General features: G+C 42.6%; 1 protein-coding gene across 2 annotated transcripts in view; it reads left to right on the plus strand.

The window, feature by feature from the left end:
- GALNTL5 (polypeptide N-acetylgalactosaminyltransferase like 5) overlaps positions 1–26,690 on the plus strand; it is a 44,785-nt gene extending 18,095 nt beyond the window's left edge. The window contains exons 5-8 of one of the 2 annotated variants that reach the window (XM_044392267.1): positions 9,174–9,423; positions 12,217–12,334; positions 22,950–23,099; positions 26,390–26,690. In XM_044392267.1, coding sequence (XP_044248202.1) covers positions 9,174–9,423; positions 12,217–12,334; positions 22,950–23,099; positions 26,390–26,545 — 674 coding nt within the window. In that variant the 3' untranslated portion in view covers positions 26,546–26,690. Of the gene's footprint in view, positions 1–415; positions 1,206–9,173; positions 9,424–12,216; positions 12,335–22,949; positions 23,100–26,389 lie in introns of those variants that run through there. The other variant, XR_008956476.1, reaches the window with a different exon arrangement.
- The last annotated feature ends 228 nt before the right edge of the window (positions 26,691–26,918 follow it).

Raw genomic sequence — 26,918 nt, forward strand, 5'->3', positions numbered from 1 at the left:
GCGTAGCACCGTTACCTTCCGGAGGAGTTAGTATTTGCGTTATCAGGAAGCGGCTCTGTCTGCAGTGGAGGCCTGCAGATCTGTCCCCCGCTGTCACTCAGACTTTGTCACTTACTCGTCTCCCCTCACTCTACCCTGGCTGCGCGGACCTTCTTGCTGCCCCTCAGACACACCAGGCATCCTCCTGTCTCAGAGCCTTGGCACATGATGCCCCCCCCCCCCGGAATTTTCTTTGTGTGGCTTCATGACCTCCGCATCACTTGGCTCAGTTCTCTGTTCAGATGCTACTTTATCCGAGAGGCCTGTGTGAAATAGCAAACCCCTGTCTCTCTCCATCATCCTTACTCTGAGTGATTTTTCTTCCTGATATTTGTTGCTACTTACCATTTGTCTGGGTTGGCGGTGCTGCCCACAGGATGACGGAAGTTGCCCATGAACCACAGGAGCTAAGACAGAGCGCTGTGAACTCTGTGTTGTGCCCCCGGGAATGAAGGGAAATGACCCAGATTGGGAAGAACACTCCATTGGGAGAATCCGAAGGCGGGCATTTTGCAAATGAGAAGGAGCAAGCCATCATCAGGTGGTGTGAGTCTAACGGGATGGAGATCCCCCCACCCCGGCCCCGCATGGGAGCAGAGTCGGTATGGTTTGGAGGCAGCCACAGGTAAGTAGGGAATGCCAGTGTTGCCCTGCTCCCAAGGATTTTTGCCGTCTGGGAGGAGAAGGAGGAGCTTCCTATCAGTACCATTGATGGGGGCAAGCAGCGTCTTCTAGGGGGGTCAGGGTTTACATAAGGCAAGAAGGCTGTAAGGATTTTGTGGAAGAAATTAGTGTAGAGAAACTTACTTTACATGAGGGACCTTTGGAAAGGGTAAGAGGCTGGTCCACAGAGGAAGAAAAGGTTTTGGGGGAATACAGGGCAGCCTCGGCGGTGAGAACACAAGAGAGGATCTTTCACTGAATTGGTTTGGACGGTCAGCAAGCAGCCAAGACGGCAGAGATGAGGTGTTGATTTCAGCTGATATCCTACAAGCAGAAGGTTAAAATCCAGCATGGCGTTGAGAGCACACACTGTTGCTTGACGTTCACACAGAGTGAGAGACTTTCGTTGTCTAGTACGGTAGACAGAATAATGCCCTCCCCCGGGGGGTTTCCTAAACCCCAGAACCTGCTAATGTGCCTTATATGGCACATGTGACTGAAATTAAAGGCCTTGAAGTATTCTGCTATTTGATTATGTTGAATTATTCTTCCATTCTGTTGCTAAATCACATTTAGGTTATTTCTGTTTAGGGCTCTTACCAAACGTACAAATCCTTGAGTCCCTGTCTCTTGGCAGACATGTGCAGCATTTCCATAGAACATATGTCTAGAAGTGGAATTGCTTGGTTATGGAGTATGAGTCTGTCCTGATTTACTAGGTGATGGCAGACTAGTGATAATCAAACAGTAGACTACTTTAATAACAATGAATGGCCTACACTATACCCAGCTGCACGGATGAATACATATCATTTTGAGGGAGCAAAAGAAGCTAGATGCCAAAGAATGAAGTTGGAAAATCAGCAAGACTAAGCTACAATATTTTTATGGATGCAAAATTAGATGAAAAACGAAAAAAACAAAAAAACATCAACAAGGAAGTTATTGCCATAAACCTTTGGTTAAATCAGAGTGTAGAATGGGAGGTGGTAGGAATTGGGGAACACAAAATCCTAGGATGAAAACCATATTCTAAGTTTTGATTAAGTGGTAGTTATATTTGTGTTTACTTTCTGATACGTCATTGAGCTCTACGTTTACCTTTTATCTCTTTTTTTATATACATGTTTCTCACAACTTAAAGTTGTGAAATAAAAGTATGACATAAAAAATATGAAAATATTAAAATTGGGGCACCTGAGTGGCTCAGTCGGTTAAGCATCTACCTTTGGCTCAGGTTGTGATCCCAGGGTCCTGGGATCGAGCTCTACATCAGGTTCCCTGCTCGGTGGGAAGCCTGCTTCTCCCTCTCCCTCTGCCACTCCCCGTGCTTGTGCTTGTTCTCTCTCTCTCTCTGTCAAATAAATAAATAAAATCTTTAAAGCAAAAAAAAAAAAAAAAAGAAAAAGAAAATAGTAAAATTAAGGGCCTTGAGATGGGAGATTAGCCTGGGCTATCTGGGTGTGCTCACTCTGCATGAGCCCTTACGACTGGGAGACCTTCCAGGGGGTGGGCAGAGGGTCAGAGAGATGTGTGTGACAGCCCCATCTGCTGTGGTTGGCCTTGAAGGTGGACCAAGAGACCAAGGAATGCAGGCAGCTTCTAGACGCTGGAAAAGACAGATACTCCCCTAAGGCCTCCAGAAAGGAACTTAGCCCCACCGACACCTTGATTTTAGCCCAGGAAGGCCTGTGTTGGACATCTGACCTGCAGAACTGTAAGATCGTGCATTTAGGTTGCTTTAAGCCACTGAGTTTGTGGTAAGGCGACCTCTCTCTGTAGGTGTTGACGTGGAATTGGAGTGTGGTCATTATCTGATTTTCTGGCGGTTCCGTTGCCTCTGGACTTGCAGCCACTCAGGCTGACTAGGAAGTTTTGCAGGCGAACACAGAGGGGCCGCATGGCTTTTCGGGAGGGACCCTAGAGCAGAACTCCCCAAAGACAGCCATACAGAGGGCGGTGGCCGACTGTCGGCCACAGACAGCAAAGGGAGACAACATAGGACCATACAAAGAACGCTGGATTTCAAGCCAGAGCCTGGGTTTCGAGTTCGGCATGTGCCCATTGCCAACTGCAGTATTGTGGGCAAGTCTCTTCTCTGAGCCTCGGCTTCCTAACCCATGATGTGTGAACGAGGGCCTCTGACATGGCTGTTGCAATGATTAAATGAGGCATTTGGGACATTACTGCTTTAGCAGGAAGTGTGGAACAGAATGCTTAGTGTACAGTGATTACTACAAATAAACAAAGTACAGATACTGAATTTATATGGTTCAGAGTGATCACAAGATACATAAGGTAAAACTAGAAGAAATACAGGGCAAGAATAGTAAAAATATAGAATATTAATGGTGGAAAGGCTTTTGGAGATTTTGGAACTCAAGATCAGAGATTAGTTCCAGGTCCCAGAACTCAGGTCTCAGACCCACAACATCGGATTTCCACTCAGTAGACTCTTCATCACACTACTAGGCTATGGCAATGTAACAAACAAGCAAAACTGAGAAATTCAAATAGCACAGTCACTTAAAGATTTTGTTTTAATTTTCATTTATTAGAGAGAGAGAAAGAGAGAGAACCAGCAGGAAGAGGGGCAGAGGGAGAGGGAGAAGCAGACTCCCCGTTGAGCAGAGAGCCCAACACCGGGCTCTATCCCAGGACCCTGGGATCATGACATGAACTGAAGGCAGACACTTAACCAACTGAGCCACCCAGGCACCCCAAATAGTATAGTCACTTGAATTGTTTTGTACCAAAGCCAAATGGCTGTGTTTAACAGATTTATAGTGTGAATTAAGTGGGCACGCTTAGATATTTTACCAAAGTTGATCAATTTCACTTATGCACAAATTCAGAGATTCTCTGAAAATTCCCCCCAAAATATATTTTGCACACCACATTCTTAAACATTAAAAAAAAAAGTACAGCAGTAGCATAATGCGTAGGTTAATAAAAATGAAAATATTTTAGGGGCGCCTGGGTGGCTCAGTCCGTTCAGCGTCAGACTCTTGATATAAGCTCAGGTCATAATCTCAGGGTCGGGAGGTTGAGCCCTGGAACGGGCTCTGCGCAAGCCTGGAGCCTGCATCATCTGTCCCTCCCTCTGTCCCTCCCTGTTCCTCTGCCCCCCCACAAGTAAAAAAAAAGAAAACATTTTAACACCTTAAAAATGATTGCTTCGGAAACCAAATCAAGAATATTTTAATGTTACTTAAACTAAATGTAATGAGCTATGTTTAAATGGAAAAAAAATGTAGAAACTAAAGACAGGCAGAAAAGAAAAGGCAAGGAAGGAGGCAGAGCCTGCGCGAGGCCACCAAGGCATTTGCCCCACCCCCAGAGAGAAAGTGCCCCTGATTGCAGGCTGCAGAGCAAGTCTCTGCGGGGAAGGCGGAGTGAGCGCCCAGGGGTCCTTGGTACATCCCACACACGCTCTCTGGGAGGAAGGCTGGGAAGGGTCCTCATCAGGTGAGTTTGACCTCACGCCCCTCACTCACTCTAGGCCCAGGGAGAGTTTGGCTTAATCTGGGAAGATGGCAGTCTGGGATTCTATGGGATTCAGATGAATGTCCAAGAGGCTATCTCCTTGAACAGGAAAGAGCATCATCCTTCCTATAACCGAGGCCAACAGATGCAGAACAAATGCTCCCTTTCCTGGCAATAAACTTGAGATTCCCACGGAATCTCCTTGTGAGTGTAGGAATCTGCCGAGAGGAATTCCATGCGGCATTGTTCTCGTCACGGTGTGTAAGTAACCCCCGTAAAATGCTTCAGGATGAGTGTAAAAACAGTACAGTTCGTGTGCCAGGAGGTGCCAGGTAGCTTGTGCCCATAGGCTTCACAGTTTAAATTAGAATTAGGAAAAGCTTGATATTGCACATAGAATAATTTTAAATTCTTTTGCAACTTAAAGATACTACACTTGTGATCTTTCTGGGTCATTACAGTTGTCAAAAGGTGAAATACTAGAATCTTTAAATGCTAAGGGTACCTACCCTGCCTACGGTAAATAAGACACAAGTCAGTGTGAGAAGAAGGGCTTTTTGTTATTGCTGTTGTGGTGGTTGTTCCGTTATTTGGGAGACGATAAGTTACTTGGGAAAGAATTTTATCTTCATCTCATACCATAATCCAAATAAATTCCAGCTTTATCATTAGTTTTAGTTTTAAAAAAATCATTAAATTATTATAAGAATTTAAAAATTACAAAAAGAAAACCTAGATCAATACTCACCTGTTCAATGAATAAAGAAGAAATTTCAAAGCTTAAACCTGAGGGAAAGGACAGCACTGACTACCAAAATAGTAAACCTATTGTGAACAAAAAATGATAAAATTAAATAACAGTAGACTAGGGGAATTAGTACAACTTCCATAGGAAAAAAAATTAATATTCTCAGTATGTTAAATGTGTCTACAAAGCCATTAAAAAAAGAAAAAAACAAAAACAAAAACAAACCCAGGGCTCCAACACCTGAATGGGCAAAGGATATAAACATTTCATTTAGAAATGACTGATCACCTGAAAAAAGTTCAACCTCACTAGTTATAATTTTAAAAAGATGTGTTTTTTTAATTGAACTACAGTTGACATATAACATTGTATTCATGTCAGGTGTACAACATAATGATGTGTGATACACATATATATTGTGGAATGATCGCCACAGTAAATCTAGTTAACTTCCACTACCTCACGTAGTTAAGCTTTTTCTTCTTGTGATGTGAGAACTTTTAAGATTCAGTCTTAGCAATTTTCAAATATACCATACAGTATTGTTAGTTATCGTCACCACGTTGTACATTACACCCCAGGACTTATTTATCTTATAACAGGAAATTCGTACCTGTTGGCCACCTTCCCCCGTCTCACCCACCCCCTCCCTCTGGCAACCACCAATCTGTTCTCTGAATTGAAGAGTTCAGGGTCTTTTTTAGATTCCACATATAAGTGAGATCATACAGTATTTGTCTTTCTCAGACTGACTTCACCTAGGATAATGCCCTCAAGGTCCATCCATGTCACAAATGGCAGGATTTCCTTCTTTTTTAGAGCTGATGTGATAATAATGTCCCATTGTGTACATACTACAGCTTCTTTATCCCTTCATCCGTGGATGGATACTCAGGGTTGTTTCTATGTCTTGGCTATTGTAAATAATGGTGCAGTGAACGTGGGAGGACAGAGAACTCTTCAAGGTGGTGATTTCATTTCCTTCTGACGTACACCCAGAAGTGCAGTTGCTGGATTATATGGTATTTCTATTTTACAATGTTTTGAGATAACTCCATACAATTTTCTATAGCGGCTGCACCAATTTACATCCTCACAAGCAGTACACAAGGATTCCCTTTTCTCCACATCCTCGCCAACACTTCTTCTTGTCCTCTTAATAATACACATTCTGACAGGTGTGAAGTAATATCTTATTGTGGTTTTGATTTGCATTTCCCTGATGATGAGTGATGTTGAGCACCTTTTCATGTGTCCCCCTAGTCCGGGGCGGGGAAGGGACAATGAGCCGTTCTGCAGGCAGTCGGGGAAGTTTGGGTTCTAACATGGGACTGGAAATCCTCATTGCTGAACTGAGACAGTGTTTCCAACTTCAAGTAACTATGAGACTTTCAGTTAACGAAAGAGTCACCCGGGAAGTCTTGGACCTGCTCTGGTTTGTAACTAAGGGCAGGGAAAGGACCAGTCCTCCCTGTGGATTGAAAGGAACAAAATAAAGTGGCTCTTCCAAAGAGTCCTGCTTATTCAGGAAACCAGTAGAATAGACATGAGCTTGGAGATGCCATTTTGGATGGGTAGATAAGAAACCAGTGAGTGAGCTGAGGCATCAAGTTTCTATCACTTTTAATGATTTAAAATACCATGTGAATTGCACATAAGAATAATTGCACTTTAGTTAAGATGTGGGGGACATACTCTTTCTTTCCTAAGGATGTTAGTGGGGTTTTTTGAGATATCATTCACATGCTATTCACCCATTAACGTATGCAGTGTTTTTTAGTATATTCACAGGATTATGCAACCATCACCATAACCTAGTTTTAGAACATTTTTTCCCACTGAAGAGAAACTCCATATGCGTTAGCAGTCACCTGCCATCGCTTCTAATCCCATTCCCCCTCCCCTCCACCAAACCCTCCACAACCACTAATCTACCTTCTATACATATAGATTTTTAGCTATTCTACGCATTTCATCTGATGGAATTATATAATATGTGGTCTCTTGTGACTGGCTCCTTTCATTTAGCGTGATGTTTTCAAGGTTTGTCCATGTTGGAGCATGGACAGTATTTCATTCCCTTTATTGCCATTACGTGGATATATCCCATTTTGTTTATCCGTTCACCCTTCGATGGCATTTGAGTTATGACTCTTTTATTCTTAGGAAGAATGTTGCTATGAGCATTCATGTACAAGACTTTGTACAAACCTAAGTTGTCTTTCTCTTGGGTATTTGTGTACCTAGCTGTGGAATGGTTGGGCTGTGTGGCAACTGTATGCGTAATTTTGAGGAACTACCACATCATTTTTTAAAGAGACTGCAACATTTCACGTTGCTATCAGCAATGGACAAGGGCTCAAATTCCTCCACAATCTCCTCAACACTTGTGATGGTTTGCCTTTCTGATTATAGCCATCCTAGCGGACATGAAGTATTATCTCACTGTGATTTTGGCCAGCATTTTCCTAATGATGAAAGATCCTGAGCACCTTTTCATATGCTTATCGGCCATTTGTCTATCTTCTTTGGAGAAATGTCTGTTCAAATCCTGTGCCCATTTTTTTTTTTTTAAGTAGGCTCCACGCCTAGCATGGAGCCCAACATGGAGCTTAAACTCACAACTCTGAGAGCAAGACCTGAGCCAAGATCAAGAGTTGGATGCTTAACTGACTGAGCCACCCAGGTGCCCCTCCTTTGCCCATTTTTTAATTAAGTTTCCCCCTCCTCCTCCTTCTCCTCCTCCTCCTCCTCCTCCTCCTCCTTCTTCTTCTTCTTTTTTGAGTTGTAGGAGTTTCTTATATATTCTAGATACAAGTCCTTTATCAGATGTGTGATTTTCAAATAATTTCTCCCACTTTGTGGATTTTTTTCAACTTCATGGTGTTTGTTTAAGCACAAAAGTTTTTAATTTTGATGAAGTCTTATTTATTTTTTCTTTTGTCACTTGTATTTTTGGTGTCATGTCTAAGAAATCATCTAACCTGAGGTCAGAAATGGATGCCTCTGTTTTCTTCTACAAGTTTTATAGTTTTAGGTTTGACCTTTTTAGGTCTGTGATTCATTTGAGTTAGTTTTTGTGTTTGCCGTGAGGGGATCCAACTTCATTCTTTTTTTTTTCCCCTTAAGTAGGCTCCACACCCAGTGTGGAACCCAGCACAGAGCTCGAACTCATGACCCTGAGATCAAGACCTGAGCTGAAATCGAGAATCAGATGCTTAACCAACTGAGCCACCCAGGAGCCCTTCTTTTTTCATGTGGATACCCAGCTGTGTTGGGACCATTCATTGAAGAGAATGTTCCATCCCCCATTGAACTGGCTGGGCACCCTTGTCAAAAATCAACTAACCACAGACGTTTGGTTTATTTCTATACTTTCAATTCTATCCCTTTGGTCTCTATGTTATCCCTATGCCAGCATCATATTGTTTGTTATTATAGCTTTGTAGTAAGTTTTGAAATCCAGAAGTCCTTCAACTTTGTTCTTTTTCAAGATCATTTTAGCTAATATGGATTCCTTGCGTTTCCATATGAATTTTAGGATCAGTTTCTCCAAAGGAACCAGGTGTGATTTTGATAAGAATTATACCAAATCTCTAGATCAATTTGGAGATTATTACCACTTTAACAATATTAAGTCTTCTGATCAGCCTTGGAATGTTTCTTATACCTTCCTATGATTTTATACAAACTCTGCACCTGAATTTTGAGGTCTCTCCCAATTTGAGCCTATTAAGGTACTTTAGCAGCATGTATTCTTCATTTTGGCCATGCCAATTTTCCCCCATGTTTTCTAAACAGATGCTCATTAAAGCTTGAACTCAAGAGCAAAAATAATTATGCATTTTTGCATCCCAAGCACCAAAAAATACACAAGTTATCCTTGCATTACACATTGGCTAAGTTGAGTCAATCAATCAAGGCCAAGCTATAATACCATTTTTTAAATTAAAGCCCAACTCAATTCCACCTGCTTCTTTAGAATCTTCCCCAAACCACTGTCTAACCCACAGTTCACCAGCTTCTTCTGAACATCTATGGCACATCATTGTACATGATATGGTACAAAATAAAGTATGTGTTTCTAGTCCCCACCCACCCCCGGTGAATCTGTAAGCACTGTAAAAGCCAAACACATGGTAAATGCTCAACAAATACTCCTTGCACTGAACTTTGATTTGGGTTGCCAGCTGTCTTATCCGTTTGCACTAACACTAGCCTATTCTTGCCTCCCCAGGAGATGTGCTGGTGTTCCTGGATAGCCACTGTGAGGTGAATCATGTGTGGCTGCAGCCCTTGCTGGCTCCCATTGCCAAGGACCCCAAAATGGTGGTGTGTCCTCTGATAGATCCCATTGACCATAAGACCCTAGAATACAGGCCCTCTCCTGTTGTAAGGGGCACTTTCACCTGGAATCTAGAATTTAAATGGGACAATGTTCTCTCTTATGAGACGGATGGACCAGAAGGACCTACTAGACCCATCCGGTAGGAGATTTCTTCAGGTTATAGGAATATGTATTGGAACCTGGGGCAAAAAATAAGATTTCAGAGATGATTCTTTCAATTTCTTGGGTTTAATGAAGAGAAATATTGTGTTATTTATCTTGTTTCTAAAAGTCTATAATAATAGAATTTGGTAGGTTTTTAGTTTCTTTGGTTGGAAATGAGCATCTCACCCCAGTTAAGAACACTGCCATGGATAGTGTCCCTCTGGTTTCAGGTGTCTGTCTTTAGAATGTGGACTTGGTTCTCAGGAGCAAATTGCATGTGGTCAGTGAACAAAATGCTAGCACTGTGGGTAGCCCAGAAAAAGTAGATGTCTTTGCTAAATTCGTATATAAATTTATCTAAGTGTTTTCATCTATAATATTATAGAGATGAATATGATTTTCCTAGATTATTAGTCTCGGAAAATGTATTTCTAAGTGAGAACAATTTGATGTTGTGACTTTTAACTGTATCTATGAGGCTATTTCTGAAGAGACTTCCTCCAGGTCACTCCCCGCATTTGCTGGTAACTGACGCCCAGCTCCTCCTCTTCCTCTACTACTAAGCTCTTTGTTTTACAAATCACACAGAGTAAATTTTCTAACACTGTAGCCTGGCAAGTTCTTGATCTTCGTCTCTATTTTAATTTAAGTAGAACTCTGTGACCTTGTGCAAGTTACTTAACCTCTCTGCACCTTATTTCCTTATATGTGGAGTCTGGAGGTTAATGATACTTCACAGGGTTGTTATGAGAATTACAGAACAATATCTGTCCGTGAAAAGTGCTACATCGATGTTTATCACTGTTAGCAATTATTATTCCTATAGACATATCCTGGACCTTTCATCTTCTCAATTACCAGATATCTGTCTCTTTGGCCACAGCCTAAGATGTTCCTGATTTTTTCCTGCTATGCTTCACCCACAACTACCCCTGGACATCATCAGGATCTCCAGTTCTTTGATTTCTGTTTTTACCCCTCATGGTTTCTCTCTTCTCTCTCTTTTTTTTTTCTTTTAGATTTTATTTATTTATTAGAGAGAGAGAGTGAGAGAACACTCCTATCTAAGAATAGGGAGGAATGACTGGGAAATTATTAGGTCTTTATGCTGGAACCATAATGGGATACTATGTAGCCATGAAGCATGACTACACCTGCAGTCTTCCACTGCCTACACTAACCCAGCGATTAACCAGCTCCAGGGGACTCAGCCTTTGGGATGACTCTCTGTCCATCTCTCTGCCTGTCCCCATGGTCCAGGCCCTCTCTGTCCCAGGCTTAGACTCTACACTGTAAAGGACAGTCTGGCCTGCAGGCTCCCCTCCCTCATAGCCTTACTGATAACATAAACAGTTGATTCAGAGTATGTTATATGCCCCATGCATTACACACTGTATACCCTGTGTATATACTGTATATCCTCCCTTGAACTCCAATCAGCACAATCTCCAGGGCTTCCTCCTACCACCCACCACACCTACCTCTTTGCTCCTTCCATCTCTTTTGCCGATTCCTCCTCTTCTCTCCGACCTCAGTTCTTGATCCTCTTCTCCACCTCCCTGCACTCACAAAGTGCTTCTTGTCCATCTTATGCTGAGGACTCCCAAAGTTCTGTCTCCAGCCCCGGTGGCTCGCAGCGTGCCAGACTCTTCCATCCACCTGCCTACTGGCATCTCCACTTGAATGCTGACTTGACATCTCAGACATGTCCCCAGTTGAATCTTTCCACCAAAACCTACCCCCGCCGCCTCCACCATTCCCATCTCAGTGCATGGCAACTCCACCTTCCAGGTACCCAGGCCAAAAGGCTGGGGTCAACCTTCACCCTTCTCTTCCTCCTACACCCACATCCCACTCATAAGCAGATCTGCTGATTCCATCTTCAAAATACATGAGGAGTTGGACCACATCTCATTACCTTCATTGCTGGACCCTTAACCACCATCCCATCCTCTTCCTCTGGGACCACTGCAACAGTGGGAGCCCCTGTTTCCACCCTTGCCCCCGCAGGAGCTGGGACCTTGGCCTGTCGATTCTCTAATTTATCTCTAACACATCATAGGTGTTTAATACATACTTTTAAAAAACTGAATGAATAGATGAACATGTAGTTATTTTCACACTACTTACTTTGGTGTTATCGGGCCCAGCTATTGGTGGACAAAAAAAAAGATGCTTTGGAACATTATGGTTTTCCCAAAAGTAGATATTATAATTCACTTAATGTGCTTAGAAAAGGAGATTTGTAAACTCTAATACCCAATTCAGTGGTTGTCCCCAGGGGAAACTCACATTCTAAAGATAATGTTCCCACTCAAGAAAAAGACAACATTGAGAAGATATCATTATACAATTCAGTGAGAGCTGAGTAAAAGTTACTACGGGGCACCTGGGTAGCGTAGTTGTTTAAGTGTGGGACTCTTGGTTTCTGCTTAAGTCGTGATCTCAGGGTCTTGAGGTCAACCCCCACGTGGGGCTCCGAGTTCCATGTGGGGTCTGCTTGAGTTTCTTCCTCCCTCTCCTTCGGCCCCTCCCCACCCCGCACATGCTCTCTCTCTAAAATAAATAAGTAAATCTTAAAAAAGAAAAGTTACTGCATACTTTTAGGTAGTTATGGTTTCAATTTACTACTTTTACATACATAAATATATATTAAGTTAACAATTTTGGTATCAGTATTGCTGTTTTCTAGGTTTTTTTTTTACGTTATTGCTAATATTCAATATAATTTTGGCAAAAAGTCCAGAAAACTGAATCTGTGATTTAATATTTTATGTGTCCTTTTTAGGTCACCTGCAATGGCTGGAGGAATTTTTGCTATAAATAGGCATTATTTTAATGAGATTGGAAAGTACGACAGGGACATGGAACTCTGGGGAGCAGAAAATTTGGAACTTTCACTAAGGGTAATTCAGACTTGGCCTTTTAAATAGTTACCTTTGTACAGAGAGAGCGAAAGCTGACTTCAGGTAAGGAGACACCCTGTGGTGCTTATGCCCAGTTTTCCTGCCTGGGCATCTGGTACCATTCCCACATCACATGAAGTAAATGACCTATGATGGGACTCCTCGCAAAATGTGACAATAGTTAGTAAAATACCAGCTTTTATTATCATATGTTTTGTCATTTCTAATGTATGGTATATTGAATTAATGTAATGCTTTTATTTATTTGTGAAAACTCATTCTTTTTTTGAGGGAAGAGCATTTATTTTTTTTTTTCAATACAAAAGCAGTATATGGTTTTTATTTTTAAATATATAGAAAAGCAAAGGGCATAACAGAAAATACCTGTAAATCTCATTTCTAGATAGTTGCTGAGTTTATATACATGCTGTGCTTCTAAAAATGTGATCATGTTATGCAAACTGTTTAAGACCTGACTAATTTAATATAATTGAACATCTTTTAATCTTCATACGTTCTCACTGGCAGATATGGTTCTTAACCAACACATTCGTTTGATTCATCTATAGGGAGTTTTAAGCATGTATTTGGATGCCAATTTTTGTTGTTGTTGTTGAAGTCGTTTTTTTTAAATTAACATAGAATGTTTTATTTGTTTCATGGGTACAGGTCTGTGATTCATCAGTCTTACACAATACACAGCGCTCTCCACAACACATACCCTCCCCAATGTCCATCACCCAGCTATCCCACCCCTCCCACCCACCTCCCCTCCAGCAGCCCTCAGTTTGTTTCCTGAGATTAAGAGTCTCTTATAGTTTGTCTCCCTCTCTGGTTTCATCTTGTTTCATTTTTTCCTCTCTTCCCCTATGATCCTCTGCCTTGATTCTGAAATTCCACATATGAGTGAGATCATATGATAATTTTCTTTCTCTGATTGACTTATTTCGCTTAGCATAATATCCTCTAGTTCCATCCATGTCATTGCAAATGGCAAGATTTCAATTTTTGATGGCTGCATGATATTCCTGTGTGTGTGCGTGTGTGCGTGTGTGTGTGTGTGCGTGTGCGTGTGTGTGTGTGTGTGTGTGTGTGTGTACCACTTCTTCTTTACCCATTCATCTGTTGATGGACATCTAGGCTTTTCCCACAGTTTGGCTATTGTGGACATTTGAAAGTTCTTCTTTATTATACTGATGGTCTAGGTGGTTGTGGTGTGGTGAAAATAATAGGATTAGGCAGTGGGGGACTTGGGTGCCACCAACTATACAGACTATCTCAGGCCTCAGTTTCTCCATCTGCAAATTGAGAAGACTCGGTAGGGGTTGTCTGGGTTGTCTCTCAACACTTGAATCCCCGGGATACCTGCTACAACATGGGTGGAACTTGAAAACATTATGGTGAGTGAAAGAAGCCAGATACAAAAGGCCCACATATTGATATGAATGAGTCCACTCCTAGGAAATGTGAAGACTAAGCAAATCCATAGAAACAGAAGATAGATTCGTGGTTGTCAGGGGCTTGAAGAAGGAGAGTGAGTGCTGTTGGGTCCCAGGGCTCTTTTTGGGGGTGGTGAGAATGTTCCAGAATGAGATAGTGGTGCTGGTTGGACAACCTCGGGAAAATCCCCAGAGTCACTGAATCGTATACCGTGAGAGGGTGAATTTCTTGTAGAATGTGAATTACATCTCACATCTAAAGGTTGATTTGACTTCTAAATATTCCCATGATATTAGATCACTAGACATTAGGCATCAGAATGGGTCCCAGCTTTGTCACTAACTTGCTGTAGGATCGTGGGTCAACCATTAATTTTTCTAATTCCCCATGTCCTCACCTGGTAAATAGGAATAAATATAAATGCCATTCTCAGAATTTTGTGACGATTTTTGTGTTTTTGTGGTCTTTTTAAATGTTTATTTAAATTCCAGGATAGTTAACACAGTGTTACATTTGTTTCAGATCTACAATATAGGAATTCAGCAATTCCATGCATCAGCTGCGCTCATCAGGACAAGTGCCCTCCTTAATCCCCATCACCTGGTTCCCCCTCCCCCACCCTCTCCCCTCTGGTAAACATCAGTGTATTCCCTAGAGTTAAGGGTCTGTTTCTTGCTTTCTCTCTCTCTCTTTCTCTCTTTTTTCCTTTGCTCATTTGTTCTGTTTCTTGAATTGCAATTTTGTGAACATTTAATGAAATAATTGGGGTAGAGAAACAAAGTACGAAGTAGCTATTCCTGGAGAGAGAGTCTGAAGAAAATATAAGAGTGCCATTCAGATGTTTATTGTGTGTTTATCATAGGTAAGTTTTGGTTTTTGACTAAATTCTAACAGGCTTTTATCATGTTCACTTTGGGGTGCCTGGCTGGCTCTGTCAAAAGAGCCTGCGACTTTTGATCTCAGGGTCGTGAGTTCGAGCCCCACATTGGGTGCAGAGGTGACTTAAATAACACTTAAAGAAATAACGGTCACTTTGAGCTGTGCATACAAATCTGGGCTGTGAGTTCACCATTATTATCCTTAATTTTTGTCTCACTTTTCTCTGCCCGTTTGTCTCTTTCCAGCAGAGACAATCCAGTGCAAAGAAAGCAGCTTAATCAATGACTAAGTTCAAATCTTGGCTGAGCTTTAAGCTTCCTTGCAGGTAAAATGAAAAAAAAAAAAAAAACCGGAGATCCCTATTACAACGCTGTAAAGACAGATCCTTTCTAGAAGCTGCCTCATAAGTGACAGGTGTAGTTATTCTTTGTTGCCCTCTGTTCTTTAGACTTTGCAATCATCTGCAGAGATCATACTCTGAATTGCACATATTATCTTAGTGTGTATTAAATTGTTTGCTATATTTGCTTTTTGTGTTTTCTTTTTCTGATATATTTTTTTCTGTTTTGGATTTTATCTCCCTCTTCCTTCTTTTGGCTTTTACATTGTTCACTCGAAGTTCCTTTAAGCACAAACTCCTTTTATAATGCTTCAGATAATTTATTTTGAATATAAAAATATCTGGAGCAATATATTTTTCCTCTTAAGGCCCTATTTGGCAGTATGTCGTAAGCTTCTTATTTTCATTACTTCTCCCCACCCCCATCATGTGTTCCCTTCTGATCCAGGCATTATTTTATAATGTTCATGTCTTTGGTACTTTTCATTGTTTGTTGATGCTTCCTTGTTTTATTACATGGCTCTCTGTGAATATGGTATATGGTATATTAGGTCCCCTTCTCAGGACCTAATATCTTAATAAGCACATTCTTGTGTCTCAGAATAACATCAATTTTGTGAACAATACATGCATATTTGAAGAGGGAGTATATTCCTTTTCCTGGCTCTGTATTCCCTCCAGATAGCAAATAACAGCTAACTTATTCAAATGTATTAATTTTCAACTACTCCATTCCTAATGGCCCCTTCATATTTTTTAAGTATGTGTGGGTTTCTCTTTTCATAAACATGTAAATTAGTAAATAGCTAGGGTACTCTCCTGACACTAGCAGCAGTCTGTAACCAAGATAAGTAACCGTGTCTTTCCGGAGAGATCATTGACATCTGTACATACGTCTTAATTTCTCACTCCTCATTCCAATAAATCCACATCCTGGTGGCCTCAGCACCTTGGGACATCATCCTGGGAACTGTCACCAGTTTAATATTGATGTCGCTAATGGATGGCATTTGTTCTTCTGTATACTGGAGGACTGCAACATTTGACACCATAGACCAGTTTTTTCCAGACGTTTTCTTGTAGTTTAGAACAACGCTCCTGGTCCTCTTCCACAGCTCTGTTCTCAGTGTCTGCAGGAGTTTCTTCTGTGCATCCCGGAAGCATGGGTGTTCCCGAGACTGGTTCTTGTCAACTGTCCCTTCTTATCCCATGTGCTCCTCAGGGCTCAGGGCTGACCTCAGCTGTTTTGTACCTGTGAAGCCACATTGGTTGTTAATATAGTGCAATATTTCCTAACCTGGTGGGGAAGAACTTCGACTCTGAGTCAACAGAATATCGCCCATGGACAGCCCACTGACCCCGCGGATCCATGGGCTTTCCATGACCCAGCAACTAAAGGGACAGCGCTGGGCAGGGCAGGGGCACAGGATGTGTTGTCGCATCTCTGTTCTGATCGGCCTGGGTCGTGTCGAACCTTGCTAATATTTTTCAGGGCACACCTGCATCAACTCCCATGGCTCTAACACCTGTGTGGCGACAGTACCCAAGTCTACGTTTGCTTAAGGTTAAGACTGTCTCAAGAGTTCTAGTCAGGTCCAATGTAGCCATCAGGTAGGAGCACCTGCTGTGTCGGGCTATGCCAGATGCTGGGCATTCAGAAGAAGGCACAGCCTTCATCCATCCATTCACTCACTCACTCACTCAACAATCCTGAGAGCCTGTTATGTGCAAAGTGCTGGGCTAGTGCTAAGTACCATGGCGCACAGTGCAAACGTGGCTCCTGCTGGCATGAAGCCCCGTGCTGCCAACGGGGAGAGAGTGGTTAGTTAGTTATTTTTGATAAATGCAATGAAGGAGAAATACAGAGCACTGCGAGATCAGATAAAAGGGGAATCTAGCCTTGTGTCGGGGGAGGGGTGTGTCTTAGATGGCTTCCCTGCAGAAATGACATTTTTAAGTTACGGTGTAACGGATAAAGATGTATTTCATTTATCTGACAAGGTCTTACGTATGTGACATGCACTGCTCTGGACCCTGACAGATACTAACTTACTTATTCTTCCTGATAAACCTGTGAGCTAGGTGCATGATCTCCTACTTATCGTGGAGAAGCTGGGGCACAGAGTGGTCGAGTAACTTGCCTCGATTCACAGAACCTGGGGGTATATTCTCCAGACCTATCATTTCCTGCTTTGTACTAGCTACTCAACTTCAGGTCTGGACACCTCGCCAGCTCCATTCTATTGTCTCTAAGCCATTTCTCTCTGGAAGCCTCCAAAGCTCTGACTGTGTTTTAGTTGCCCTGCTACGGTCACTCTGGAAAGTGGGGATGGGCTGGGTGCCCATGAAGCTGCAGCTTCACCCCCAGCCTCAGGATGCTTCTCCCAACCAGGCTGCAGATCCACACTTCAGTTTCCTGGTGGAGTGGAGGCTGGCCTCCAGCAGTTTCCAACAGTCTGATGGCTTGGGGCTCCATCCTGGTGGCCCCAGATGTGGGCAAGGTGCACTGCTCCAGCCCTGGAACCCTGCCATATACTCTGAGGATCGTCTGCCTCACTGTGGGACGGGACCTCTTAGATACTGACGCCAGCTTAGATTCAGCCCAAGGTGGGCAAACCTCATTGGATGCTGCGATTTGAAAGCAAACCGTGCGCTGGCGATGGAGAAAGGGCGGAGCAAAGTCTTAGAGTCTCCGTAAGGGGGGATTGGGCATGCTCCTCGGCAGCCTCCCGCTCTGACCACAGCTTGCCAGGGCGTCACTGGGTTACTTCCGTGTGCTCAGAATTTCCACCTCTCATGGGTTGCTCCAAGGCACTCTTTCTCTTCTCCGTCCACGCTCTTAGTAACCTTATCTACACCATACTTCAATGACTACATGCCAATGACACCGTTCTAGCTCCTTCCCAGGTCCTTCTGTGCCATAACTTGTATGTCTAATTGCCTATAGGTTACTCTCCTATAGGATGAATATCCCATGAGTATCCTAAACCCAACATTTCAAAAATGGAGCTCTTTCTACCCTCTTGAACCCATTCTGCCTCCCATGTTCTTTTCCTCTTTGGGTGGATGACATGCTACCCTCCCCCTACCTGCAACCATCCATCCCCCATCCCCCTAGAGTACATTCTTGGTCTCCACTCTCCCTTTCATGCCCTACTTTCCCCCACCATGTATGGTTAGATCTAGGTCTAAGTCATCACTCACCTCTGTCCACTTTGCTCTTTCCCACTACCGCAGTCCATAGTTACAGCTTTGATGTAATTTTTCAGGAAGGCTTTCTTGACTTTTTTTTTTTTTTTTTAGATTTTATTTCTTTATTTGAGAGAGCAGGAGAGAGTGAGAGAGAGCTCACAAGCCGGGGGAAAGGGTAGAGGGAGAAGCAAACTCCCTGCTGAACAGGGAGCCCGATATGGGACTCGATCCCAGAGCCTTGGGATTATGACCTGAGCCAAAGGCAGACACTTAACTGACTGAGCCACCCAGGTGCCTGTGGAAAGCTTTCTTGACCTTATCCTCACTCCCCCTGCATGCCGACGCACATGTGTGCACACACACACCCACACACAAACACAACTCGGGTCCTTTCTCCTGTGTATGCTTATGCATTACAGCGCTTGCTTTACCCATTACAACCCTTTTTCTGCTGTACACTAGTTGTCACTTGTCTGTGTGTTCAGGGCAGGCTCTGTGGGGACACAACCTGTGTGGTCTCATGTGGGGCCACGCTTGGAAGGACCCCACACTTAGTGGAATACTCTGCTGTTGCCTTCCTGAAATTTTTTTTTTTAAGATTTTATTTATTTATTCGACGGAGAGAGAGACAGCCAGCGAGAGAGGGAACACAAGCAGGGGGAGTGGGAGAGGAAGAAGCAGGCTCATAGCAGAGGAGCCTGATGTGGGGCTCGATCCCAGAACTCCGGCATCGCGCCCTGAGCCGAAGGCAGAGGCTTAACCGCTGTGCCACCCAGGCGCCCCACCTTCCTGAAATTTGTTATAATTTTTGAATCAGAGACTCCAGTTTTATTTTGTGCTGGGCCCCCATCAAGCTGTGTACTCACCAGGGTGTGAGCCCCGTCAGGGCAGGGACACCATCTGACTTGTTCACAATTGGGTCCCTCGGCACCTGGTATGTTGACCACGTAAAAAGTGGTTGGGAAATACTTGTAAATGGTTGAACCACTTGGAGTCTAAGAAGCCTCATGTATAAATGATCAGAATAATCATGTGCCACCACTGAGGCAATGTGCATTAGCATTTAAGACAGTGTCTGCCACCTAACATGCCCTCAGCCAGCGTTGGTTCCCTTTTTTCTATGCGACAGCTATCCCCGAGTTCTCATTTAAAATAGTATCTGGCTGGCAGCCTCTCCTAACTTTCTGCTGAGATGTTTATTGAGACTGGAGGAGATGGGATCCCACTAGAAAATAAATCTGATGGACTGCCTGAATCTGGAAGGCAGCCCCATAACTGGGAACATAACAGTGGAACAGCCTGAGAAAATCCTACCCTCGTTTTGTCACATGAGGTCCCCCTCCGTCACCTCACAAAAACAAATACAGATTACAGAAGTAAGAAAATACTTAGTAATGCCCTGATTTCTGCCTGCAGACTCAGAAAATAGGCAGCCTTCCAACCCATATGTGTCAGTGGAGAAGGGCCAGTGAGGCTGGACCATGATACAAGGGGAGAAGGGTAAGGCAACGCCAAGAGGGGGCAAGGGCAGGACGCCACAGGACCTTGTAAGGATTTAGATTGTATCATATGCACGGTGGAATGCTGCAGGTAGGTTTTAAGTAGGACGGTGATGGAGATGAACAAAGTGGAGGATAAGCAGGGAGAGCAGGAGCGTCTTGTGATGATCTGGACAAAGAGTGATCTCGGATGGAACTAGAGTGGTGGTAATGGAGGTGGAAGGACTGGACAGATTCCAGGCATATCTTACGAGTAGAGTGGGTGGAACTTAGAGACCAAACAGGTAAGATGGATGTTAAGAGAAAGTGGCGTCCCGGACAACCCATTATCAGTCGGCTAATGCCATGATGATGGTGTGTTACAAAAGCAGCTCGACACTGAATGGCTTAGACCAATAAGCATTAGGTTGTTTCTTTCATATGTTCATGGGCTGGCCAGGGTGACTCTGCCTCTGAATTTAGATGGTCTGGGCTCGGCTCTAGTCTTTGACTTTGATTCAGGTCTGTTCATCATTCTAAGAGTATTCGAATTCTGCTCGCGTTCTACTAGTATTACTATCCTACTAGTATTTGCAGTACTAGTATACGAGTGGTAACTAGTAGCAACTCAGCATATTCTTCTCATTTGGATGAGCAAGGATGCAAAAGTCAAGCCAAACCACAGCATATTTAAAGCATCAGCATGCATCATGTCTGCTCCTGTTCTGTTGGCCAGAGCACCAGAGGGACAAGCCCAAAGTCAGGATGTCAGAGGAATAAACTTTGCCCCAAAGTGAGGGATGGGGGAGTGAGCTAATATTTGCCAAACAGTATTTCCATCTATCACACCAGGTTTCTAGAATAAGCAACCAAGTGGATGGAGGTCTTTTTTACTTAATGAGTAAAACTGCAGTTAAGAGAAAAATGTCCCCTCATGTGTTAGTTAGCTTTTGCTGTATAACAAACTATCCCAAAACACAGTGGCTTAAAAGAGCAAATAATTGTTATGTCCCATAATTCACTGTGTTGCTAAAGTGGCTTTTCTGGTCATAGACAGGTTGGCTGATTTTTGTTGCCTGTCGTTGCCTATACATCTGTGTTCATCCGGAGGCTTAGCTGGTGCTAGAGAGTTTTGGATGACATCACTTGTATGTCTGGGCATTTGCCCAGTGATAGCTGGGGTAGTGGAGATGACTTGCCATTTGTCTCTTACATCAGTCTGGCTAGCTCTGGCTCATTTCCAGTGAAATGGTCACAAGGTTCCCAAGAGTAGCAAGAGAAGGCAAGTCCCACGCAGCAAACACTTTTCAAGCATCTGTTTGTGCCACATTTGTTAAGGTCCCATTGGCCAAAGCAAATCATGAGGCCAAGGCCAGATTTAAGAGATGGAGAAATAAGCTTTACCTCTTGATGGAATGAGGTACAACATTACATTGCACAGAAGTGTGCATATAGGAATGAAGAGGATCTGTGGTCATTCTGGCAACCTCCCACACTTCCCAACAGCAGAGATACACGCTTATTTACAAACACAAACTCAAAGCATTTTATAAGTATCAAATTATCTAATACTCTTCACAATCTCATGAGGTGGGTACTGTTATTCTCACTTTATAATTGAGGAAACTGAGGCACAAATTGGTTGAGTAACTGCAGTAACTTGCCTTAGTTCATACAGCTGATGGAGGACTCAAACCATACTGAGAAGCCCCAGAGTCTGTGCTCTTACCCACTGTGTTACCCTAACTCTCAATGGGGTACTAGTGCTATTACTCCTCCTCCTCTTACTACTAGCAGTAGAAACTGGGAGCTGGCTGGACAACTTCCCGCAGAATATCTGCGGAAGCAAGCTGATCGTCGTCTACATGGACGGCGAGCCCGACAAAATGTATGTCCAGATGGATCGTGTCTCTCTTGAGAATGAATCAACAGTAAAAGAACAAAACATAAGCCCTATGAAGGTTAGGCTAAATTGCTATCGCTTCCTTCAATTTGATTTTTTAAAAAGATTTATTTATTTATTCCAGAGGTAGGGGGAGGATCAGAGGGAGAGAGAGAATTCCAAGCTGACTCCACAGTCAGGGTGGAGTCCAATGTAGGCTCAATCCCAGGACCCTGAGATCATGACCTGCTCTGAAACCAAGAGTCAGACATGGTCAACTGACTGCGCCACCCAGGCGGCCCATGATTTTTGAGAAAGTTTTTTGATGAAATTTTTACTCTTGTACCTCTTTCATCACTAGGATTACTTTTGTTTTCTATTCTGTATGGCAGATTTCTTTTCTAATCAAGAAACATTTCAAACATATAATAAACAGTGCTTTCTCCGGTCTAATTATTAAACAGATATTAATGATCTTCCAAGTTTCCTTAAGTTCTCACTTTAAAAAAAGAGAGCTTTTGATATATAACAAAGCGCCCCCAAACAGTAGCTTAAGTGAACAACTGTGTAGTTCTCAATTTCGGATGAAAATGAGATCCAGGGGCACCTGGGTGGCTCAGTTGGTTAAGCGTCTACCTTCGGCTCCGGTCACGATTCCAGGGTCCTGGGATCGAGCAGCTGTGGGCCCCTTGCTCAGCAGGGAGCCTGCTTCTCCCTCTCCTGCCTGCTGCTCTGCCTGCTTGTGCTTTCTCTCTCGCGAACAAATAAATAAAATCTTTAAAAACAAAAAATAAAAACAAAAAAAGAATTGGTCACGTATGAGGGAGACAGAATCACTTAGTATTCAGAGTGCTGGCTCTGAGGCCAAACTTCCTGAGTGTAAACCCTGCATTCTCTGTCACTGGGCAAGTTTCTTTCTTTTCTTAATTTAATTAAATTAATTAATTAATTTTTTTTAAAGTTCCATGATTCATTACTTGCGTATAACACCCAGTGCACCATGCAATACGTGCCCCCCTTACTACCCATCACCAGCCTATCCCATTCCCCCACCCCCCTCCCCTCTGAAGCCCTCAGTTTGTTTCCCAGACTCATTTATGGAACATAAGAAGTAGGAAGATCAGTAGGAGAAGAAAGGGATAAAGAAAGGGGGGGTAAACAGAGGGGGAATGAACCATGAGAGACTACGGACTCTGGGAAACAAACTAAGCAAGTTTCTTAACCAACGTATATACTAGTTTCTTTATCTGTAAAGCGGGGATAATCACAGTACCTACATTATAGGTTTGTTGTGAGGATTAAATAAACAACCTAAGAAATGTTAGCTATTCCTATGTTTATTTTAAAAAATCGGCCCTTGCCTAGTACTGGCAAATATACATTAATGTGTCCTGTTTTGTCTAGATCTGGATGTGTGGAGGCCAGCTCTTTATACTCCCCTGCTCACGAGTGGGACACATCAGTAAGCATCGCTTTCCAAATCAACCTGGGCTTACGAAAGCCGTGATGTATAACAATCTCCGACTGGTGCACGTTTGGCTGGATGAATACAAGGTGAAGGAAGTGTCTCTGATTTGGAAAGACGAGCAAGAGTACAGAATGGGACTTGCTCTAAAGAAACCTGCTACTACCTTTCCGGATAACAAGTTTGGGGTTTTTTCCTCTATTTTCCTTAAATTAGCGGTACACCTTCAGCCCCTCATCCACCTTCCCTAGACCCTATTCTCAATTAGTTCATTCTGACTTACTACACTGGAGCATTACTTTTTATTTTAATTTCTAGGGAAACCCAAGTTTCTCAGAAGTAAATCAACCACCACAGGAAGTTTGTTTTGTTTTGTTTTGTTTTGTTTGGCCCAGATCTATTTTTCCACCTAAGGATTGCCCCTCTGAAGCAAACACCTCTCCCTGCTCCCCTCCCCATAGGCAACTCTTTACATTCTCTTCCTCTACTACTAAGTTCTCAAGGGATGCAGCTGCTGTGGTCTGGAGACCGCACGAGGACCTCCACCACCTCTCTTCAACCAACAATCAAAGATTTCTCTGTCAAAGCCATGCCCCTTCATCTGTGCACCTCCCCAAGGCTTCAGTCCCTAGCCAGGACCTAAAAGGGTGCACAGACAGAGAACACGTAGCTGTGACCCCATTTGAAAGTTGTCCCTCCAGGATCCATGCACGAACAAATATGGCGATAACCCCAACAAGACCTCATGTCAGATACATGGGGAGAAATACGTAAGAAAATCTCTATGATATTCTATGTTCTGGTCTTAATCCAATATTTCTTTATTATTTTAAATTATAAAAGTAATAATACTCTTTCTCTAGTAATCAGGGCAATGTGAATTAAAACCTCAGTGAGATATTTCTACATAGCCACTTAGATTGGCAAAAATGTTTTAAGTCTCATAGGACCAAGTGGTGGCAAACACAGGAATTCTCAGACACCACGTGTGGGAGTATTCATTATTACACACTCACTTTGGAAGACAGTTCGGCAAAATCAAGTAAAGATCATGAATATCCCGTGATCAAGCAATTCCATTCTGTGTATGCACCCCAGAAAGGCATGCTTTTGTGCAACAAGAACACACAAACAAGAATGTTTACAAACAGTATTGTTGGTATTAGCCAACCACTAAATACAACCCAACTGCTGATCAAGAGTAGAATGGATAAATGTGACGTGTTTAATTGCTATAATTCTATACAGCCATGAAAATTCACCAACTGTAGATATACATACAACAGTACAGTACACCTTAAAGACATAATGGTGAACAAAAGCAGCCAAACACAATAGAATATATACTGATTTATTCCATTTCCTATTAAGTTAAAAATGGGTAAAATTAAGCCATGTAATTTATGTGTGCACAATTAGATAATCAAAGCTAAAAAGAAAAGCAAAGACATGAATACATAATCAAGATAGGATTTAAAACCAAGGGAAAGGCTATGCTCAGGACGGGAAGGGCAGGGGGCTTCGGGGATGGCATTAATGTTCTCTTTCTTGACCTAGTCAGTATGACGGGGGTTGATTTTCAGCAATTCATTAAGTTGCACATTTAATTTTATGTACTTTTTGTATGCTTATTATATTTCCTGATTTTTTGTATCTTTTTTCATTATAATAATATATTTATTATATTATGTTAGTCACCATACGGTACATTTCCTGATTTTTAAAAGAAATTACTTTTTAAAAGGTAAAACATACTCACGTTTAAAAGTCATGCAATATTGAAAGAGTACTAAGTGAAAAGCAGGCTTTCTCAGCCCATAGTTCCACCCCTCAAAAGTAACATTAAATTAGCAATCACTAAATCACTAAATTTAGTAGTCACTAAAATTAATAGTTTCTTGTTACATTAAAAACAAATATATATCCTTTTATATAACTAGAATTTATTTATTTGAGAGAGAGAGAGACAGCGAGAGAGGGAACACAAGCACGGGGAGTGGGAGAGGAAGAAGCAGGCTCCCAGCGGAGGAGCCTGATGCGGGGCTCGATCCCAGAACGCCGGGATCACGCCCTGAGCCAAAGGCAGACGCTTAACGACTGCGCTACCCAGGCGCCCCCCAACTCTGGTTTTAATTAAACTTTGTATTCTAATCTTATAGGTTAGAAATTATTATTATTTTATATTGCATTTATCTATGAGAGATCTTGAGCTTATTTTTACACTTGCTGATTTTTTTCTGGCCCCAGACTTAAGTAGCCGACTTGAACACAGCTAGGACTGAGTAGTTAACTGAATTTCATAGAGGATATAGTGGCAAAAAGGTCCATCTAACTTAAAAAGCATATAATGTTCGGCATAAAATCAATGGATTGTATGACCCGGCACACCAGAAAATGTAGTAAGTTACATTAGACAAGAGAGGGCTTCGCACAAAATGTTGTCTAAGGTCCTCTCTGCCTTTGCTCCCAAATGACAACACCCCTCTTCCACCCACAGGCCCATCCCCTGCAAGTGGCAAGACATGATGGCAAAGACCTACAACGGTCCAGGGTCCCAGGGAGAATCCAACATGGCATGCCCATAATACACTAGCTTGGAGAAGCAAGTTCCTTCTCTTGTTCAACAATATTACTATATTCTGGTCACTGGGAAACACAGATGAAAATACAAGGGTTCTTTAAAAGGAAGCTTCAGTCTATTTAGAATCTCTCTTTTAATGTGGGGCAGATTGAATCCATTAGACATTCATACTTAATACTATCTTAAATTAGAGTGTCTAACAGACAAACTGGGTGTGGTGATAATAATGGCCAGAACTGACATGACACCACACGCCAGCCTTTGTTTCCCCAGTGCTCTGCACATATTAGAGTGTTCAATCCTCACAACAACCTCATGAGGGCAGGGGCAGAGGTCACATAATAAGTAGCAGAGCAAGAATGTGAACCCAGGCTGTCTTCCCCCAGAGTCAATTTGCGCTTAGCCACTACCCACCCCCCATTTCTGAAACCATGGAAGTGTTGATTGGGACCAGGGAGTGAGGGTTTTGTCCTTGGGTATTGAGAGAGCAGGAGAAAGGGGATATATCACAAAAGCTGGCTGTGATTCTTGGGCTCCTAAGAAGCAGCACCCGGATCCCCGGTTCTCTCCCTGGATCTCTCTACAGCCCCTGTGCCATGGTTTGTCACAGCACAGTCTGTGAATACGTGTGGGGCAAGTGAATCCCAGGTACCACGTGTATCTCTTCCCTCACTCTATGGATAGAATCGGAAGGTCTTCTGTTTTTTTTTGTGTTTTAGTTCAGGTGATGGAAATATATACTACTATGTTAGATATAACTTGTTTGGTTTAATGAAATGACTCTCTATTTCCATTTAGGAGCAGTTTTTTTTACGACAACCTGGTCTGAAATCTGTTGCCTACGGAAACATTAGTGAGCGTGTTGAATTGAGGAAACGACTGGGTTGCAAATCATTTCAGTGGTATTTGGATAACGTCTTCCCAGAACTAGAGACATCTGAGGGAAGCCAATGAAAAGGAAACAAATCATTTTCATTTATGAAGGGCTAAACATCCCCCAGGTCTTCAACACAGAGAAGAGTGCAAGTTTGGAACATCATGAAATCATGTGACACACAGTAAGAAATACAAGCAGAGTGCTCTAGAACAAGAGTGCCTTTTTGTCTTCCTTTAACAATAGTTCTTAACACTTTGTTACACATGCCACTAAATTTCTGGGGTGGCAAAACCTTGAACATTAGAAATATACACGGTCACACAATTAAGACTATCATACAATTGAGTGAGGTAAAGTGTATTCTCTTCGTTATTTGCCAAACTCACTTGGTCCCGTTAGACCACAGGGAATGCTCCACTCTTGGCACCTTTGTCAACTCCATTCCACTCC

Source organism: Ursus arctos, unplaced genomic scaffold (genome assembly GCF_023065955.2).
Source record: "Ursus arctos isolate Adak ecotype North America unplaced genomic scaffold, UrsArc2.0 scaffold_3, whole genome shotgun sequence".
Lineage (NCBI taxonomy): Eukaryota > Metazoa > Chordata > Mammalia > Carnivora > Ursidae > Ursus > Ursus arctos.